The sequence below is a fragment of the Rhinolophus sinicus genome, linkage group LG10 (genome assembly GCF_036562045.2).
Source record: "Rhinolophus sinicus isolate RSC01 linkage group LG10, ASM3656204v1, whole genome shotgun sequence".
NCBI classification, from domain to species: domain Eukaryota; kingdom Metazoa; phylum Chordata; class Mammalia; order Chiroptera; family Rhinolophidae; genus Rhinolophus; species Rhinolophus sinicus.
In genome coordinates this window covers 80,426,366-80,447,576 of record NC_133759.1, presented here as the reverse complement: position 1 = coordinate 80,447,576, position 21,211 = coordinate 80,426,366, and the positions used below count along the sequence as shown (strand labels likewise).

The 21,211-nt window shown below is 41.1% G+C and overlaps 2 protein-coding genes, 1 long non-coding RNA gene and 1 other non-coding gene across 5 annotated transcripts in view; 2 read left to right on the top strand and 2 right to left on the bottom strand.

Moving 5' to 3' along the window:
• Positions 1–4,131, bottom strand: part of CTNNA1 (catenin alpha 1) — a 281,342-nt gene extending 277,211 nt beyond the window's left edge. For both annotated transcript variants that reach the window (XM_074313590.1, XM_074313589.1), the window contains exon 1: positions 4,032–4,131. The gene's annotated coding sequence lies outside the window, so the exon portion shown is untranslated. The remainder of the gene's footprint in view (positions 1–4,031) is intronic.
• Positions 4,132–4,590: 459 nt separating this feature from the next.
• On the top strand, positions 4,591–20,630 carry HSPA9 (heat shock protein family A (Hsp70) member 9). The gene is made up of 17 exons (XM_019740337.2): positions 4,591–4,779; positions 6,066–6,124; positions 6,350–6,437; positions 8,002–8,183; positions 8,936–9,060; positions 10,022–10,095; positions 10,172–10,278; positions 10,763–10,925; positions 11,377–11,469; positions 15,123–15,332; positions 16,410–16,637; positions 17,495–17,599; positions 18,152–18,269; positions 18,654–18,748; positions 19,101–19,193; positions 19,371–19,511; positions 19,845–20,630. Exons 1-17 carry the CDS (start codon positions 4,699–4,701, stop codon positions 19,920–19,922), a joined length of 2,040 nt encoding a protein of 679 aa, XP_019595896.1. The 5' UTR covers positions 4,591–4,698; the 3' UTR covers positions 19,923–20,630.
• LOC141567362 (small nucleolar RNA SNORD63) lies at positions 15,701–15,772 on the top strand. Its single transcript, XR_012489958.1, has one exon. It is a non-coding gene; the product is annotated as a small nucleolar RNA SNORD63 (small nucleolar RNA).
• The window catches only part of LOC141567271 (uncharacterized), a 15,863-nt gene continuing 13,315 nt past the window's right edge, over positions 18,664–21,211 (bottom strand). The window contains exons 4-5 of the long non-coding RNA XR_012489791.1: positions 19,004–19,259; positions 18,664–18,771 (exon numbers count right to left, since the gene is read on the bottom strand). This is a non-coding gene — a long non-coding RNA (uncharacterized LOC141567271). The remainder of the gene's footprint in view (positions 18,772–19,003; positions 19,260–21,211) is intronic.

Here is a 21,211-nt window from a genome sequence, read left to right as displayed (position 1 = left end):
AAGAATCCAAAAAATTGAGGAGAGTTTAAGGGGCCTCCGGGACATTATCAAACATATCAACATTCGCATTATAGGGGTACCAGAAGGAGAAGAGAGAAAGCAAGGAATTGAAAACCTATTTGAAGAAATAATGACAGAAAACTTCCCTAGCCTGGTGAAGGAAATAGACATTCAAGCCCAGGAAGCACACAGAGTCCCAAACAAGATGAACCCAAAGAGGCCTACACCGAGACACATCATAACTAAAACGCCAAAGGTTAAATAGAAAGAGAGAATCTTAAAAGCAGCAAGAGAAAAGCAGTTAGTTACCTACAAGGGAGCCCCCATACTACTGTCAGCTGATTTCTCAACAGAAACTTTTCAGGTAAGAAGGGAGTGGCAGGAAATATGCCAAGTGATGAAAAGCAACGACATACAACCAAGATTGCTCTACCCAGCAAGTCTGTCATTTAAAATTGAAGGATAAATAAGGAGCTTCCCAGACAAGAAAAAGCTAAAGGAGTTCATCACCACCAAACCAGTATTACAAGGAATCTTAGAGGGACTTCTTTAAGATGGGAGGGAGGTTAAGGACAGGTGGAACGGGAAGGGATTAAGAAATACAAATTGGTTGTTAACACAGTAGTCATGGGGATGTAGGGTATAGTATAAGGAATATAGTCAATAATATTGTAATAACTAGGTATGGTGCCAGATAGGTACTAGATCTATCAGGGTAATAGATGGAATGGGGTTGGGGTGAGAGTGAAAAAGGTGAAGGCATTAAGAAATACAAATTGGTAGTTAATACAGTATGGGGAATATAATCAACAATGTTGTAAAGATCATGTAAGGTGCCAGATGGGCACTGGACTTATCAGGGGGATCACGTCAGGTGCAGACGCCTGACCAACGTGCTATACACCTGAAGCTGAAGCAGAATAATATTGACTGTCAACTATAACTAAATATGTAGGTATATATAGTCACTGGATGTGGAGTACAACATAGGGAAGATAGTTGACGGTATTGTAACAGCTACATAAGATGTCAGAGGGGTAGTAGCTTGAGGGGTGGGTTATCACTTTCTGAAGGGTTTAAATGTCTATTATGTTGCTTTGTATACCTGAAACTAAAAAAAAAAAAAAAAAAAAAAAAAGAATTAACTATTAAATGGCTCTTCATGCAGAGCCAATCTCTGCTTTTCGGCCTTACCACCTACCCAAATAGAACCTTCGTACACCAGTACTTGACCTATCCAATAGCCAACTATTTTCCAATCCTGAATGAAAATCCAGAGCGAGGCTAACTGCCTGATTTTTACCCTGCGCAATGAGATTATATTATCACTGGGATGTAAATGTTCTACCTAATTAAAGTGACATTTTATTTTGATTTATTGCTGCTTCACCTCTTTCAGGGTCACCCTCTATTTCTTTTTTCTCCTATCAGAAGGAGGGCAGGTTGTGGGGTTACCAGACATTCAGTATAAAATGAAACCTGATAAATTTCACCACTTCTGGGGACAGAGACATCACCTGACATAATACTTCCTACGCTTCACTGAGGCAAGCTCTGTTGAATCAGGCTTGAACGGAGTAATACTGTGTAATGTACTCCAATATAGTATAGCTAATGCCAAAACGGAAAAGTGGGAACTGTGTGAAGTCTGCTACAGGTACTTGAGAAATTCCAAGGAGAACAAAAGTGACAAATCCCTGCAATATGCCACATTTTTATTTCATGAAGAGAGAAGGTGACACAGCATGATATCCATCTTTGGTGAGATTGAATAAAACATCGTCTGAGTCACCAGTTTAAAGAGATTTTGCTCTAAAAATACAAACTTGATCCTATGAGTTGTATTACAGGTTGAACTTTCTTTATAGTTGTCCTGGAACCTAAACTACTTAAAAATTTAAAAGATATTTCTTTTATTCCATTGCCTAAAATAACTATTGTTAATAATGGGTCAGGCCAGTATTACAAAACTCATCCTCTATGTATGTGTAGGTAAAAGATCAGACCCAGTTTGGTTATGAGGCTGCAGGGCCTAGTGGTTAGCAGTACAGGTTCTGGAGTCATACAGTCTGGCTTCAAATTCTGGCTTTATCATTTAATTATGTGACCTATATAGCACACTTAACCTTCCTAAGCCTCAGTTTCTACATCTGCAAAATGGGAACGTCAGTAGTATTTATTTGAGACCATTGTTGTGACCGTTCCATTAGATAATGTGTTTAGGGCAATATGTGGCAATTAAGTAAACACGTAACAAATATTAGTGGTTACTACCTAATAACAATTCATATTAATGGCTGGGAGTTAAATACTTAAAAACTGAAACTAGTTTCCTGTCTTCAAATATGCTAAAATAAAAATCATGCCAATTAGAATACAATTTCAAATACAGTATGCACAGGTATTGGACAGCCACCTATTTTGTCTGGTAAACATTTTCCCACATGCAAATTATGTGCCAGCTCCTTTCACTTTCCAGTGTAACAGTGAGATGACAACAGAGAAATGAAATACAGTACTGTACTCTATAGTGAAGAATTATGCCACCTAGCTGTGGATCTTACCCTCTGTTCTAATTCATTTCTATCCTATTTCTTTTTAGATTCAGGTTTATTTCTTCAAGCCTTCAGGCTGTAGGCCATGTTAGTCTGCAAAGCAGTCCGGAAGCCTGCCTTTGACACTGGCAAATATAAGACAGCCCCATTCTTAGGCTTCTGCTTTTAATATCTAGGGCAACCACATCCCCTTTGTGGTCATGGAGAGAATTTGCTAGGCTCTTGGGGAAACCAGGAACTTCAATCATACATGTACCCACAGAATTGTGGTCTCAGACACCCATTAGCTAACACCATTTCATTCCAGGATTCTTTTGATTAACACTTTGTGGCTTTTAAAGGTGTGCAACAAAAAGAAAAAACGAAACAAAACAAACTCTTAAGAGAACCATTTGAAAGAGGGAAGTGATGAGAATGCAATTACTCCAATTATTCCACTTGCCCTCCTCCCTCCCTGTCATATACAACATAAGGATGTAAAGTTTTCAATTCCAATTTTGCTTCAATGTTTAATATTATTTGTCATTCCTCTCTATGTTCTTTTGAATCAGTATATTGTTTTAGAATATTAGTCTCTACAAATAGGGATCACTAATTTTGATAACCTCAGGAAAGTCTACCTCTGAGGGAATTAAAAAAAAACGAGAAATGAGTGTTAAGTAGAATACGGAGGATAGTATAACAAGAGCTAACACTTAAGAGTGTGTGTGTGTGGGGGGGCATTTTCTTTTTTATAGAATCTGTATAATCTAAAATCTAAAAAAAGTCTATAACCTATGTCAGTGTTATGCTTGACTTGTTTCTTACTCCCACTTTCATCCCCCTTACAACGTGAACTCCTCAGTTATCTTCTTTCCCTCCCAAACTTTCCGACATTTCCTCCACAATTCCTCACACAGTGGTGATACTTAATAGTGGAGTATCTTTCTTTTGAAATGGGACTTTAAGGCTTGAAGGACAAATTGCTTCATTTCCAAAATCAAGCCCAATCTCTCACCGTTATCAGTAAATTCAACGTTTTGTTTTCAATTTTGTCCCCACCACGTGGAACAGTGTCTAACACATGGTGGCCACTTCAGTACATATTTGGTGAATCACTGAATTCTTTTTCTTAAAAATCTGAAACTAGTCACAGCGCAGTGGCCATCTTGTTACAGAAACCATAGCCTGTCTCGAGAGACCATTACAAGGTTTCAGATGGGTCTGCGGAGCCTCAGTGAGGCCCAGCACCGCCGGTCGGGGAAGAGCCTAAGCTCGAGTATTTTTTCTCTTTTCACGATAATTAGCCTAATGCAACTCTATGTTGGGTGTGAACGAAAGACTGCTACGGTAGCGATACCTGTGGTAAAACACAGCATGACTTTGTCTAACGTCTGCATTATCAGCTGTATTTCAACTTACTGCAATAGCAACAGGCAGCCGAAAAACGAACGAAGCACGGCGCCGAACAACAAAGGTTCTGAACCTGAGGCTTACACTGAACAAAGTTCCAGTACAAGATGCGTTACCCACGCGGAGCAGCAGCAGGGTAAACGTCAACGACTGAGGAGGGTGCACGCGCCCGAGCTCGCTCCCGGCTACGCTCCAAGCTCGTGCGCTGGGGCATCCAATGAGCGCTGTAGTTAGACTCCACCCCCGTTTTCCGCCATTCCCTGAGCACATGCGCTCCAGGCGCATAGCAGGACGCCTGGTGCGCAGGCGCAAGAGGCCCCTCCTCTCACGCAACTGACGCAAGGAGACTGTAATCGTTTCGCAATTTCTCCCGTGTGACCTTGAGTCTTTGCTGCCGCCGAGGACCGGGGCTGTCCAAGGTATTGCCTTTATACCTCTCTTAGCCCCCTCGCCTCTCACTGAGCCCAGATCTGTCGCAGCCAGAAGGAAAGGATAAACTTTTCCCAACCACCATGTTGCGGAGCGTATTAGCCATACATCCTGACTCCGGAAGCGGCGGTCAGATAGTCTCTGGTCAGGCAGTGCAGGTAGCACCTTAGCGGAAGAGCGGGCCTCCAGGCCGCAGCTATCCACCCCCGCCCCCCACCCCACGTGGTTGGAGGTTTCCAGAAGAGTTTACACCACCGCGCAGCGCAGCTCCTGGTTGTCCGAGGTCCTGGTTGCTGCCTAGCACTTCCACCACCAAGCCGCCATGATAAGCGCCAGCCGGGCCGCGGCAGCCCGTCTTATCGGAGCTGCAGCCTCTCGGGGCCCCACGGTCGCCCGCCACCAGGTAAGTAACTGCCGGGCCTTCACCGAGGCGCTGATGGCCTTGGGCCTCGGTGCAGCAGGCGTTTCCTTCAGGATCAGAATCCTCTGGGAGAGATCAGGAGAGAAGATAACGGACCTTCAGTAATGAGCGCTGCTAGTTAAGGCCTACTTCAGGGTTTCCCTCCGTGTCTCGGGCCCTGCTGAGTCACACCCCTCGCGATCGTAGTCTTATTCCACGAAGTAACGAATAGTGGTCGTGATAGTCCGATCTGTGGTAGATAGGACATGTTTGGCCCTGGGGGCGAGGGACGCAATTCTAGTTGGAAGGAAACCACTATTCTAGTTTTTATTTTCACCTACAAGTCGCAGGGACGACTGTTGTTCCCCTCTGTAAAACAGTGTGTACAAGGACGCCGTTGCTATGTTGAGATGACAGAAGAAAGCACCTTAACAATAAAAATTAAGATACAATTTTTCGCTTATACCCAGAATCTTTGATGTAAGATTGTCCTTTTCAGTTATTTCAGAAGTAAGCAAATTAGGAGAAAGCCATGGAGTGGTTGTTCATTATCATGTAAGACCAAAAACATGCATCTTTGGAGAATTGGAATATTCGTCTCTGCATTCAGGTGGGGTTAAAGAAAGGCCTGGAAGTGTCCTGAGGTTAGATTGTAACAAAGGTCTTTGATCCTGGTTGGAGGCCACTACTGAAAAAAAAATTTTTTCTAGACCTTCCTAGTTCTTTTAAAGCAGTTGGTTGGGGAAATGTCTCTAAATTAAATCTGTACCTGCAGTACACACATAGGGCTTAGGTGTATGCTGCTCCTAACAAATTGAGACCTGTCTGAGTAGTAGTTTCTAATGCAATGATTGTCAACCAGGGGCAGTTTTGCCTCCCCAAGGGATATTTGGTAATTTCTGGAGATAATTTTGGTGTTAGAATTTAGGGAACCACACTACTGGCTTCTAGAGATAGAGACCTGAGAGGCTGCTAAACATCCTACCATGCACAGAACAGCCCCCTACAACAAATACTTGGTTCAAAATCAGTAGTGCCAAAGTTGAGAAACCCTGTTGTAATGTAACTCAAGACAAATTTATATCTACTCATTTTTATCTGCTTTACTTGAAAAACTATTACTTTTGTTTGCTGTGTCAGTACCAGAAACGTGTCAGTATACTTTATACACAATAGCCACTTAGTAGAATGCAAGTTTCAAACTTTCATGTGTCCTTCAGAAGTACAATTGGAAAAAACTCAAGTTTTTATATGTAGTTGATGGCTGATGCAATTTTTTTCCTTTTTAGGATAGCTGGAATGGCCTTAGTCATGAGACTTTTAGAATTGTTTCAAGGCGGGACTATGCGTAAGTATAACTTCATTTCCTTTGAGAGAAATATTAAACCCCAGCGCAGTAGTCTCTAAATTTGTGATTAATGATTCCACTCAAAAAAAAGATATATCTATTTATTTATAGATTATGTACTGTGCCGCTTCCCACAACATCATATATTTTCTTAGGTATTCCTGCAGCATGTTGAAGACCACTATTAAGGTGATAACTGATGGCATTGTTTTAAATGTCTTACAGATCAGAAGCAATCAAGGGAGCAGTTGTTGGTATTGATTTGGGTACTACCAACTCCTGTGTGGCAGTTATGGAAGGTAAACAAGCAAAGGTGAGCATGATTGGAAGCACTGGATCATGTCATGGTAGCTACTATCCAATCTGAAATTCTTTGTCCTTTGGCTTAAATAAGGGACATTTGAAAAGCTGCTTTTACATTCTTAAGACTCTTATGAGATGAACCTTTGTGCTTAATTGCATGGTGCTAATTAAATGGATTTGACTTCCCGGGATTTAAGTGTGTTCTCATGGTATAGAGGTAAGATGACTAAGTTACCATTAGGATCCATTGGGATGGCTTGCACTATTGATAACTCTGTAATTAGAATCCTGCGTTCTTATAAGTCAATTGAACCAAGGTTGGAGGTACAGGAACAGTTGAGAAACGAGTGGAGCCCCATATAACACATGGGCTGCATCCTAAGCTAAGTAAAGCATGTTCTTAGGAGCTTCCTGCTGTGGTAAAGGCTATTCTTCAAAAGCCTCCCTTTCTTTTTTTGTTGTTTTTTTTTCAGTAACAGTTGTCATTCAGTATTATTTTACATTAGTTTCAGGTGTACAGGATAGTCGTTAAATATTTATATAAGTTATGCAATGAATCCCCCCGACAGTGATCCCTCTGATTAATCTAGTACCCACCTGGCACTATACATAGTTATTGCAGCAGTATTGACTATATTCTCTATGCTGTACTTTACATGCCTGTGACTATTTTATAATTACCAATTTGTGTTTTTGTTTCTTTTTAAAGATTTTATTGGGGAAGGGGAACAGGACTTCATTGGGGAACAGTGTGTACTTCCAGGACTTTTCCAAGTCAAGTTGTTGTCCTTTCAATCTTAGTTGTGAAAGGCGCAGCTCTGCTCCAGTTGCCGTTGTTAGTTGCAGGGGGCGCAGCCCACCATCCCTTGTGGGAGTCAAGGAGTCGAACCAGCAACCTTGTGGTTGAGAGCACGCGCTCCAACCAACTGAGCCATCTGGCCACCCGGGAGCTAAGCGGCAGCTCGTTGACTTCATTCTATTCGCAGAGGGCGCAGCTCGCTGGCCCATGTGGGAATCAACTATTGCCCAGAGCTCGTGCTCTAACCAACTGAGCCACCCGTCCGCCCCAATTTGTATTTCTTAATCCCTTCACCTTTTTCACCCAGTTTCCCAAGCCCTTTACCACGCCTTACTCTTTTCATGAAACGTTTATTCCCACTGTATTCTTAAGATTTAGAGCACTTGATATTCTTGAACTGCTTCTTGGCAAATTTTTTTTTTTCTTGAAACTTTCAGCCATTACAAAAAAATGAGAAGTAGATTTAATTTTCTGTGTGGAAGAAACGATTACCTTGTCTCTAATTGACTATGAAAGATCTGGTTTACATGTATCCAGTTTTTTCTGTTTTTAGTTATACGTTGTTTCAAAGTAAACCACTAAATATATTTTAAACGTCTAACTCCAACAGAAAGTACTTACTGTATCAGTATTTACAGAGCAGAAAAGTGTGCCAGTTAGTACTATTCTTGAGCATTTGTTTTGTGATTTGGCACCTGTTTTGTCTTAAATGATTGATATAAAGACACTGGTGGTGACTGGAACCTCATTCTCTGTCTTGCTTTGGGAGTTTTAGGTGCTAGAGAATGCCGAAGGTGCCAGAACCACCCCTTCAGTTGTGGCCTTTACAACAGATGGTGAGCGACTTGTTGGCATGCCAGCCAAGCGACAGGCTGTCACCAACCCAAACAACACATTCTATGCCACCAAGCGTCTCATGGGCCGGCGATATGATGACCCTGAAGTCCAGAAAGACATGTGAGTAATAGCAAAAGTGTAGTTACTTGCAAAGAATCTTTTCAGCAGGATCCCTGTAGCACTTTACTTAGTAATTTTACATGTCACTGGGGGGGAAGCCCTGCCCCTGCCAAAAGGATATCTTCAAAAAAATTCACTGTTGCCTCCATAGATTAGATCTTTGCTGTGTATAGACACGGTATGTGAAGATTTGGCTTGTCATTCCTGGACCATGTAAATTGGTGTTAAACTCATAAGGGAGATAATGGCATAGGTTCCACCAAGGTTCTTCCATGCTGCAGCATGTATCTGTACTTCATTCCTTTTTCTAGCCAAATAATACTCTGTTCTGTGGATATATATTACATTTTGTTGATCCATGTTATTTAATAGGTTTTTGGGTTTCCACTTTTTTAGCTATTATAAATAGTGCTGCCATGAACACCTGCATACAGGTTTATGTGTGGACATGTTTTCATTTCTCTTGGTTAGATACCTATTAATGGAATTGCTGGGTCAAATGGTAACTAATCGTTTCCCAAAGCAGCTGCATAAATCTTTTTTTGGTGGGAAGTAAATAATATTGAGGTTTCATCAGGATGTTTTTACATGTTAATGATTATTTTCTAAAGGTTTTCATTAAATGAATTTCTGAAGTTGTCATTGGCCGTGGATCTCTGGGAATGGAGGGTGGACATTCATGATGTATGGTAACCTCGTCGTGGTAGGTTGTACTGGCATGTTTTTTCACATACAATTTTTGTGTCTTGCAGCAAAAATGTTCCCTTTAAAATTGTCCGTGCCTCCAATGGCGATGCCTGGGTTGAAGCTCATGGAAAACTCTATTCTCCAAGTCAGATTGGCGCGTTTGTGTTGATGAAGATGAAAGAGACTGCAGGTGAGGTTTAGTTCACATCTAGGAAAGTTCCAAGAACTGGTGATTTCTCAGATTACTAGCTTTCATACCCCAGTGTCCGTCCCTTGGTTGAGCCTGTGATGGCTTTTATATAGAAATCCTAGGAATGGCAAAAATTTGTTACTCTTTGTGTTTTCCTTGCAGATTGAATTTATCTTCCAAGTTTTCCTAATGGTGACTTTCTCGTTTCTTTTTTTCTAGTATAGGGGATTAGAGTATTGAAGGCCAAAAGATTACACATTAAGCTTTTGTCTCTGTTAGGTAAAACTTAGAACTTCCCATTTGAAGAAACTAGTGGCTGTTTTAAGTCACTGGTGAATCTTCACTAAAATATTAAAGGTGAGATCTTGGGGGTTTCCCCCCCTTTTTCCACCCCACTCTGGTACAAGCTGTTGTTTTTCTCAGTCTAGTTGTGTAGGACACAGCTCCCTGGCCCATGATGGTATTATAAGGCTTGTGCTTACCCGGCTGAGGCAGTCGGTCGTTGGTCACTACAGCTCTCGCTGGTTGCTCACAATGGCCACCGGCCGCTCATAGTCTGCTCACAGTAGCACACGGTAGCACACAGCAGCTGGCGGTAGCACACAGTAGCTGGCAGTTGCCCAGCTCCAGGGAGAGCTGTTTTTCATAATCTTAGCTGTAGAGGGCGCAGCTCACTGGCCCACGTGGGAATTGAACTGGCGACCCTCAGCGTTAGGAGCATGGCCCTCCAACCACGTGAGCCACTGGGCTGACCCAGATCTTGGGTTTTCAATCAGTCTTTAGTTGGAGTGTTTTCCTACAAGGTCTCTACATGTTAGGTAGGTCACATGCTGAAAAACAGATGAATGCTCTTTGTGGCTCCAAGAGGATGACACAGGTTTTTAGGCTGCATTAGTGATTCTGTTACCTATTCCATCTGACAGAATCTCACAATTGAATTCATTCTTTGATTCTTTTCCAGAAAATTACTTGGGGCATACAGCAAAAAATGCTGTGATCACAGTCCCAGCTTATTTCAATGACTCTCAAAGACAGGTGAGTTAGCACTTTTATTTAGAAATTAATGGTACTTGGGACACAACAGTGGAAAATGCCTTTTCTTTTTCTTCAGGCCACGAAGGATGCTGGCCAGATAGCTGGACTAAATGTGCTTCGAGTGATTAATGAACCCACGGCTGCTGCTCTGGCCTATGGTCTAGACAAATCGGAAGACAAAGTGTAAGTCTGCAGTAAACACCTAGATTTGTGAGACTAAGTTCATGGAACCGCGAGACTTATCCTAAGTCATCTTTATTTCTTAGTGATCGAGCCTTGTACTTAGACTAAAAATATACCACCTTGACTTTCTTCAAGGCTGTATGGTCTGTGTTTTTCATTCATTTCAAAACCATTCCTTTATTTACTTTTTTTTTCCATAAGTACTGGTCCATGTTCATTTTTTCCCCCTTTGATATGTATGTCGGCAAGTATTTTATCCAAAAGAGTGGTTGAATACTGTCAATTTTGCTTTTAAGTGAATTTATTTCATTTCAACTGTATGTATATTTTATGTGTAGCTGTTAGGGCCACGTGTTAACACAGATGTTACTTGGGCAGTTATCAAATTTAATAATAATTACACCTTGGGGGACTTGGCCAAGTTTATGTTCATTTGGTTGTTGAAATAGGTTTTGTTCCTTAAGGCTTTCTTTTTTCTTTCTAGCATTGCTGTATATGATTTAGGTGGTGGAACTTTTGATATTTCTATCTTGGAAATTCAGAAAGGAGTATTTGAGGTGAAGTCCACCAATGGAGACACTTTCTTAGGTGGGGAAGACTTTGACCAGGCCCTGCTACAACATATTGTGAAGGAGTTCAAAAGAGAGGTTAGTTACCAATGGCTAATATGTAGACATCAGGATATTGAGAATTTCCTTGTTCATATTGCTGTTTGCTTTATCATTTTTTGCTGAATAGAGCACTGAAATATTTGCACTTCAGTTTCATGTGTGGACTGAACTATTCTGGTTACTGGAGCTTTAGATTGGGAATAAACAACAGATTGAAGGATATGGTATTCTGTATACAATATTGGAAAAGGAATTCTGGAACTCCTTTTTTGAGCTAGAATCCTACAGCTTGAAAGAGCTAAGTTCAGCCCTGCAGGTACAGATAGCTTTTTTTAGCATAGGTGGTTTTTTTTCCCTACAGATTTTTAAGTAATTCATACTTGTTCATAAAGGTAAGGCTCTATTTTGTGTTGTTGCAGCTTACCGCTGCAGTGTAAATGTGATCATTACCTCACTAATACCGGTATTGTGTGTCTTCACTTTGTAGACAGGGGTTGATTTGACCAAAGACAACATGGCACTTCAGAGGGTTCGGGAAGCTGCTGAGAAGGCTAAGTGTGAACTCTCCTCATCTGTGCAGGTGAGACGGGGACAGATCCCAGCAGTCTTGATGGACTTTTCAGCCTGAGCTGACTTAAGTAGCGGGTTCTAATCGCTTTAATGTTGGTCTAATTTTTTACAGTTTTCTGGTTGGTGGTAAAAATCTTTCCATGAACAAGAGTAGTATTTTTTTATGGAAATTTCTTAACCACCCAAATCAGAGGTTATATATACTGAAGCTAAAATCTAGACTAGCAGTGTGCAAAATTAGAATTGCTAACCTGTAAACAGACTCGCACAACTGCTACTGTCTTCACTTAACTCATGACACCTCTTTGTGTGACTCTTAATCATTTCTCATTTAATTACTTGGGTCACCAATCTAGAAAATGAGTTATGAAACCTGGCTGAAGGCGGGTTTATACACCTGTGCAAGTTTTTCCCTTCTGTGGGTATCAGATTTGCTCAGCACCTGTTTAAGGTGTCAGCGTATGCTGCTCCACTTCTGAGAAGTGAAGCTTCACTATGCCTTAAACCACTAAACAGAATTGTAGAAAGCATGTTAGGCCCAGGTCAGAGATGCAACAAGATGGAAAGCAGGAGATCTAGTTCCAGGTTCTCGGTGGCAGCAGGGAACCGGGGCACCTGACTGGTTGTTTGTTTGATGACCCACTGGGAAGGGAAGAGGTATTAACTTCCATCAAACCTGGATTTTTAGTAATAATGAGGAGTGACCCAAGTCGTACAAAGTCATCCATGATGTTGATGGTGTTGCTCTTCCATGCTGTCATAGAGCGTGGCAGAACTTTGCTACATGATGGGTAGGGTTACGGTAGAAATATTGTGACATTGCCAGAGACTAGCTTGTAAGTCTTCCCAGGGATCTGACAGTTTTTGGAGGGAGAGGTTAGTGGTTTTAGTATGGCTGTATAGTTAAGTCCTCACTTAATGTGGTTGATAGGTTCTACGACTAAGTGAAATGATGTATAAGAAAACCAATTTTACCACAGGCTAATTGATATAAACAAAAATTAAGTTCCTGTGGCGTGTGATCGATATTAAAACGTTAGAACAACAACAACAAAAAAACGTTACTCAAAGACCTGCTGTAATCTAATGCTAGGCATTTGGGTAGTTTTCCAGCATTTTGCTATTACAGCAAGGTGTATTGAGCATCCTTGTACATTGTGCATGTGTGATTGTAAATCTGTAGTATAAACTCCTAGAAACACGACCCTCATGGAGTTGACAGTTTTGTTTGGGGAGGTGGACATTATTTAGAACATCATATTAAATGTGAAATGAGAAGTAATGTAGAGGTTAAAAGAGGTTCTGCAGGCAAGACTTCTAGGATTCAAGTCCTATTTCCTTACTAGCTGTGTGACCTTGGCTAAATTACTTAACGTTTTTGTCTTATCTATAACTAAGATGAGGAGATAATAGTGCTACTTTCCCCCCCTAGAGTTGCCAGGATTCCTAATATAGATATGTAGCATGCTTAAGCTATGTGTAATAAATAGTAACTACTAAAAATGTAAGCTATTAACGTGGTAGAAAGGCATGGTTAGATTTATAATTATAATAGAGGAACCTGACAGTTGACAGAGGTGTTTGACATAAGAAGGGGAACTTCTGAAAGATGAATTAATCAGGAAGAGATAAAGGCTCAATTAAATATGAGCCCTTGGGGTAAAGATCTGAGAAAGGGCCAGTGTGGCTGAAGTGCAGACCAGTGCGGGGGTGGGGGCAGCATGGAATATGAGGCTAGAGGCTTTATAGATGGGTGATTGGTGTCTGTCCTGAGATGAATAAGTATAAACCACGAACACTTGACGTTGGGGGCAGTAACATGGTCAGATTTGGGTTTATGAAAAGCACTCTGGCTGAGGTGGAGTGCAGATTTGGTTTTGGTGGGGAGGGATTCTGTGGCAGAGGGCCGCCTCAGTGGCTGTGGTTGGGAGGGTGTTGCAGCGCACCAGCTGGTGAGAGAGGCCTTGGAGTAGAGTGTGAGGGTGAGAGATATTTAGTTAGACCTGAGGGACAAAGCTGATGAGCTGGTTTTAGAGGGTTGTGCCCTGGAGTTGTTACTAACTTACAGCATATAGAACTGCACTAATACAGTAGCCACATGTGGGTATTGACAAGTAAAGTTTTATGGGCGGTCAGATGGCTCGGTTGGAGCGTTGGAGCGCGTCCTCTCAACCATAAGGTTGTGGGTTCGAGTACCGCAAGTGATGGTGGGCTGTGCCCTCCACAACTAAGATTGAAAGGACAACTTGACTTGGAGCTGATGGGTCCTGGGAAGAACACACTGTTCCCCAATAAAGTCCTGGAAATACACACTGTCCCAATAAAGTCCTGTTCCCCTTCCCCAATAAAATCTTTTTTTAAAAAAATTAGGTAAAATTTTAGAACTGTTCTCAGTTGTATTAGCCTCTTCAGGTGCTCCGCCATACATGGCTCGTGGCTGTTGAGTTGAACAGCACGAATGTAGAACATTGCCATTGTCAAAATTTTATGGGATCACATTGGTTTGGATAATTAAATTCTATTTTCTGATTTGGGTTAGTAACATTTTGCAAAGAAAGGGGGAAATTGCCAATGGTGTTCTTTAAAGCAATACCCACTATCACTATTTCTATAGAAGATGTGTTAACTTTCACCATTTGTTAAGCATGTAAGTGTTTCAGGTACTTACCTGAAGAAAAGTTGTTCTCCTCAGTCTTTATTCTCTGTTGGCCTTGCATTGATGTGAAGTTGGAGGAGAGGCATAAGGTAATTCTATTCCTAAGGGTCTACATCTGGGGCACCTGTTTCAGTATGTTTAGTGGTTAGTTCTGTTAGTCTCTCTTTTTTTTTTTTTAATTTTTATTGGGGAATATTGGGGAACAATGTGTTTTTCCAGGACCCATCAGCTCCAAGTCAGGTCGTTTTCAATCTAGTTGTGGAGGGCGCAGGTTACTGGCCCGTGTGGGAATCGAACCGGCATGTTGGTGTTACGAGCACTGTGCTCTAACCAACTGAGCCAACCAGTGACCCTTATTAGTCTATTCTTAACCCATGCCTTATGAGGATTTGGGGTTTATTAAATACTGGATGTAACATGGTGTGACTGTGGCAGTATTAACTGCTTTCTGTGGATATGATGGCAGTAAAGTCAGTTCTTGTAGTTCTCTGTAGCATTTCTTTTGTAGCTTTCTAACCATCTTCCTGAAACTTACAAAGCCCTGGCTTGGTGGCAGGTTATTTGTTTCAGAGCATACCTTTGATGTTTTGGGGATTTTTTTTCCATGTATGTGGAATTTTTTAAAACTTAGTGGAAAAAAACAGTAGTGTGGTTCTTAATGTATATTTAGTGGCAGAAAATTTCTTCATCACCTGAACAAGAATTTTTCCTGCTTGTCTACTCTGTTCTTCATTGTTTAGTAACAGATATTTTAGTGTTTACCTTTCAGAAGAAAAAAGGTTTAATCTTTTTTTTAAGCTAATTTTTTTTTATTTTTCAATTATAATTGACATTCAATATTTTATATTGAGATTGACTCTTAGAGTCACTGTCTTTAGTGACTATTTGTTACAAGTATGTCTGACCCTCTCTGTGAATCAAAGTCTTCCTGTCCTAGAGTGTGGTCTTATTTTAATTGAAATAATAAAGAAAATTCACCACTACTGGTCTCCCTGCTTCCTTTGCAGACTGACATCAACTTGCCATATCTTACAATGGATGCTTCTGGACCCAAGCATTTGAATGTGAAGTTGACCCGGGCTCAGTTTGAGGGGATTGTCGTTGAGCTAATCAAGAGGACTATTGCCCCATGCCAGAAAGCCATGCAAGATGCAGAAGTCAGCAAGAGTGACATAGGAGAAGTAATTCTTGTTGGTGGCATGACTAGAATGCCCAAGGTATGGAGCCATGGAATTTTTGGCATGGAGAGCAGAGGTCCAGCACATAGTGTTTACTTGGGTCAAATGGTTTATGTTGTGTAAGCATATGAATATGTGGCCTTTCTTCCATGGTAACCTTGAAAGGAGGATGAATTTGTGCTCTAACTAAAGAGTTCAGCCTCTTTTTTAAATTTAAGGGTGTAAGAAAAGGGATTGGGAAGGGTAAAATATCTTTGGGATGGTAACAGGGAGGATATTAAACTTAAGTCTTGCAGAGTTTTTAGAAATGAAAGTTTGAGGTCAGAGATAGCTTAAAACCTTGCCTCTGGGGGCAATTTTGCAGCATCCTGTTCGGGGTTTCTAATCACGACTCTTCAACAAAGATTGTGCAGTGATGCATTTTATTCAACACATCATTCTGAAAAGACAGGTGTGTGGAAAACTACTGACTGAGCACAGAACTTGTTGAAGATGCAACTCGTTACAGCTTTCATAGAATTATGTTGGGCTGTGATATTTTCTTAATTTTTCCTTTGGAGTGCGTGGGATTAGGAAAATATGCACAGAATAAACCTGGAGAGAAAAAGAGGGGCTTTGAACCAGGAGGATATCTTTATGTTAACAGATTGTCCCAGATGCTATTCAGATAGTGCTTTTTCCTAGCATTAGTTAAACGGGGGGAATAATCCCCACATTAGCACCAATATTGAATTACTGAATGACCACCACTTCTTTTAAGTTGGTTTTTAGTTGATATGTAGAAAAGAACTTGAGCTATACAATTTCTAAGTCCCCTTGCTGTGCACCCTCTGTTTCCAATTTAATGTGTTATATGGGAAACAACGCAAATTCTTCCCAAATTTAAAAGGGCTATGAATGAGATACTCATGAGTCAAGTATGAGTGTTAACTACATGATACACTTATATCATAAACAAGAACAACTATGAAATACTAGTAATTTGAGTGAACATTCTTGGATTTGAAGCAACATGTCCTGTCATTTACTGGGGTCGTGGGACACACGTGCTTGTCTCCCCTTCTTGGGTACTCGCTCTGAGTAGTGGGCAACAGGTTCTTTTTTCTTAATGCTCAGGTTCAGCAGACTGTGCAGGATCTCTTTGGCCGATCCCCAAGTAAAGCTGTCAATCCCGATGAGGCTGTGGCCATTGGAGCTGCCATTCAGGGAGGTGTGTTGGCGGGTGATGTCACCGATGTGCTGCTCCTGGATGTCACTCCCCTTTCTCTGGGTATTGAGACTCTGGGAGGTGTGTTTACCAAACTTATTAACAGGAACACCACTATTCCAACCAAGAAAAGCCAGGTAAGAGCCTCCCCACCCTGCCTTGTCACAGAGATACTAGGTTCTGTGAGCGATGTGACTGTAGCCACTTTTCTGAGCTTTTTCTAGAAAACTTCACTTTTTATTTTATAGACCATACTAGTTGAGTGTGGGTGGTAAGACTCTTGTTCTTTTTTCTTTTTGTTCCTGGAATAGTTCTCTTTACCTAACAGCCAGCAGTGATGATTGTAGGAAAGGCATTAATATTCTCTCCTTTACGGGATTAAAATAATTTGCCAAAAGGAGTCTCCTCATTTGGAACTAAATTCCCTATACTCTTCTGTTCTCAGAGACATTAAAAAGAATGGCCTGGTTACGACTGGGGAATGGGCTTGTCTTATGGGTGAATGCTGGGCGTTTTGAGATACCAAGCAGAGCTGTTTGGACAATGGCTTGGTCTTGGATTAAGAATTATTTCCTGACTTGCCCAATTTTGACGTATTTTGGAAATTGGCTATTGCTGTTTGTGCAATGATACATTGTCAATATATTTTGAAGAAAAGTATGTAGTGACTTCCTTTGAGCACAAAATCCTCTCTCTGACCTGTTTCCCCAGACGAGCACATTTCAACAGCTTTTTTAGCTCCTCTTGAGGCCTTCTGGGCCAGTGTTGCATGTTTGTACAGTGCGCTTGCTTAGTAGAAACAATAGCTATTGCATGCCCTTTTGCTGTGCTAATCCTACTCCTGTTCCCTGCAAAGACATAAGTCTTTGTTCTGAAAACAGTGTACATGAGGACTCTCCCAACGTTGGGATGCGAATTTCTTTCTTTGGCTTGTACTGTGTAAGGGGAGTAGTTTAATCAGACTGCCAACCCAGAAAGTTTCTTTTCTCCCTAGGTGTTTTCTACAGCCGCTGATGGTCAGACTCAAGTGGAGATTAAAGTGTGTCAGGGTGAGAGAGAGATGGCTGGAGACAACAAACTTCTTGGACAATTTACTTTGGTAGGTATTGGAAATCCTCAGTATGCTCCTCATTCTTTTTTTAGACTATATTCTAACCCCTAAGAGTATTACCATACACTGCTGCCACACACAATCTGTGTTATCTTAACATGCAGTGCAGACGACTTACAGAACTGGATACCCATGGCTTCAGCTTTTACCTGAAAGTCTTGCTTGTTCCTTATGTCTTAGGAACTTCAAGAATATTATAAGTGCCAGGGAAATGGTCGTAAACAATGCTAATTAGGAGAAGTTCCTGATTAGTAATTTAAGAGACACTTGACACTGTTGGCTTCTAGTCAGTATTACTTATTGGTTCTTAGTGAGATGAACGCTGTCCCCAGGTACATACAGCTGTTAACGATTACTTGCTATAGCCAGCCTTCAATGATACGAGCCCTTTTTATTTCAGGCAATGAAACTACTACCCTTACTTACAAACTTCTGTTTTTGTACATTTAATTAAGTGAAACTATCGTCTGTTCCTTCCTGGAACCAGAGCACTGGACCTCCTTGTGAGAGGAGCTTACTCTGGGTATTTATTTATTTCAGATTGGAATTCCCCCAGCCCCTCGTGGAGTTCCACAGATTGAAGTTACATTTGACATTGATGCCAATGGGATAGTACATGTTTCTGCCAAAGATAAGGGTACAGGACGCGAACAGCAGAGTAAGTGTTCTTATTTATCAGACCATGAGAGTGAGGTACGGGACCTTGTTGTTCCTTTCTGTTGGGGGCAAGACCCTCTAGGATGATGAGTCCTCTTTGCCCTTTCTCTCCTCAGTTATCAGATTCACATCGACAGATGTGGTGTTTATTCCCCAAAACAGGCAAGCACTGAGCCTCTTGATTGCTGAGCTGAAGTTTTGGTGGGCAGGATAGTCTTTGTATAGATCAGACCCTTGGTTTCTTTCTGCGTGTTATAAACAGACAGGGTGTTCTTGTCATACAGAATTCACATCAAGATTGGCTATTTTGAGCAGGAGTGTTCTTAATAGAGGAAGAGACAATATTTTACCTGGCAAGTAACTAAATGCTTTCTTTTCACTATAGTTGTGATCCAGTCTTCTGGTGGGTTAAGCAAAGATGATATTGAAAATATGGTTAAAAACGCAGAGAAGTATGCGGAGGAAGACAGGCGAAGGAAGGTGATTACTTTCTGCCTTTTCAGCTGGGAGGTGAAAGTGCGAGTTAAGACGTGCCATTGATCTCTTAATCTTCTTACCCTCACTCTGTCATTCTCCCCCTTTGCTCATAACGTGTGTGTGTGGAAGGCCTTTCTTATTTATTCTCAGTCTTCCCATATCAATTCTCATGTTATAGAATCCAGCTAAAATCTCTCCTAGACATCCCAGACTACCTCAGACCACAGTGATTTCTCCCCTTTACTGTGTTTACTGTACCTGTGCAGCAGTCAGCATATTGTCTTGCTTAGTGAGGACGTGCAGCAAACTGGTTGATTGAGAAGTTCATTTATACTACATTTCTTTTGTCTCTTAGGAACGAGTTGAAGCAGTTAATATGGCTGAAGGAATCATTCATGACACAGAAAGCAAGATGGAAGAATTCAAGGACCAGTTGCCTGCTGATGAGGTGAGCCTTTTTTATAATAGTTGAAGTTTGGAGGCATTGTCACCAAGGCCAGTGAAGTTTGTTCATCTGTGGGGGTGTTGATAGGATTTAGTTGTTTAAAAAAATGTTTCTGAATATAACTGCTACATGTAATAGGATAAGAAACAGAAAAAGTGAGGGTTTTGTTTTGTTTTTAAGTGCAACAAGCTAAAAGAAGAGATTTCCAAAATGAGGGAGCTCCTGGCTCGGAAAGATAGTGAAACTGGAGAAAACATAAGGCAGGCAGCATCTTCCCTTCAGCAAGCGTCACTGAAGCTCTTCGAAATGGCATACAAAAAGGTACAAGGACTGAAGAGTGTTTTGCTCAGTGAATATTTTGCTCCTAATTTAACCTTGGTATAACTGCTCTTGATTACTCACGGATGGCTCCCTGCATAGCCATTTATAGAACTGGGAGTACTGGAAATAACCCTTCCTGCCTTCTTGACTCTACTCTGGGGGAGATGGTGAGGTCAAAGAGAAGGAGTCACAAAAACCACTGTTATGTGCACAAGGAGGGAGTGTGGAATGGGCAGGACATGGATGGCTCCTTTATTTTTTATTTTAGTTCATCATAGAGCAAACTGTCAACCTTAGCATTTAATGAGTAGCTCTCAAATGTTTTCTTAACAGATGGCATCTGAGCGAGAAGGCTCTGGAAGCTCTGGTGCTGGGGAACAAAAGGAAGATCAAAAGGAGGAGAAGCAGTAATAGCAGTCAGCTTTGGAGCCAAAAGGACAACATTATGACGCTTGGGAATGAAGGGACTTCCTGAGCAGAAATGGGCAAACTTCAGTCTTACTGTGTTTTTGCAGTATTCTATATATAATTTCCTTAATATGTAAATTTAGTGACTGTTAGCTAATGATCATTTAATGAGTGTTAATTCCAACAGTGCAAAGTTCACAATGTTCTGTCCCTAGCCTATCATTTTCCAGCTGCACGTAAAAGGGGGGAAGATGATTTCTTGATCATTATAAAAACATTGTTTTGTGCTGAAGTAGCCATGTTTTCAAGGGTTGAAACCATCTCATACAATGAAGGTAGTGAGGAACCTGGAATGAGACCATATTGAGGTTGGAGATACTTCCAATTAGCTGAGACCATATTGGGGATGCAGATACTTCCAGTTATCTGAGTACTGCTGTACCAGCCTGTGTACAGCAGTACTGAGGCCTTGCAAGGCAAGCCAGCTGTGCCATGTTCAGAGGTAGAGCAGGGGAAGCTAGATCAGTGGAAAACTAAGCTATTTATGTTAGGGACAGCTTTTAAAACAAGGTCATAAGGCTTCCTAATTTTCCTAAGGCATACTTTTCTAGCTACCTTCTGGTCTATGTCTGGCACCTGTATCCTTGATTGTTCTTTTTGATCCATCCTGGAATTTTTTTTTTTTTTTAATAAATATGAAAAGCATCTTGATCTTGTTTGTGAGAGGAGAGGCTCTGAGATTTAGCTTTGAGAATATAACATGCACTATACTTCCCAATTCCCTGACCTAGAGTCACTCAGGTGAAATACAAGATTTTCTAACACAGGCTAAAAATGCAAATTCAAGATTTGGAAGGACTAGTATAATTCAATAATAAACATTGTCACCAAGGACAAATCTAGTTTAGAGTTTAGTTTTTTTCTCTTACAACCCATCTTCTGTTTGGAATGTTAAAACAGTCTAGATCTTTTCTCTACCATGAAAACCAGGGCTGCTACTATTTTCAGGTTACTTTCAGCTCTAAGTAGCTTATATATGTCTAGGAGCAAAAGCCCTAAGGTACAAGTTCAGTGCCTCACTATGGGGAACTGAGTCTTCCCATATTTCTGTTCTTTCATCCTCAGCGAGTTTCCTTGTCCCAAATTCTGATGTAGTTCTAATTATCACTTGCTGACAACTTCAGAAGCAGAAAGGTGACATGCATCCTTCTTGTATCAAGTGTTATTTCCCAAAGGTCCTCCATCAGACTTCCCTCATGTCTCATGGGTTACTATCCCATGCCACACCTAAA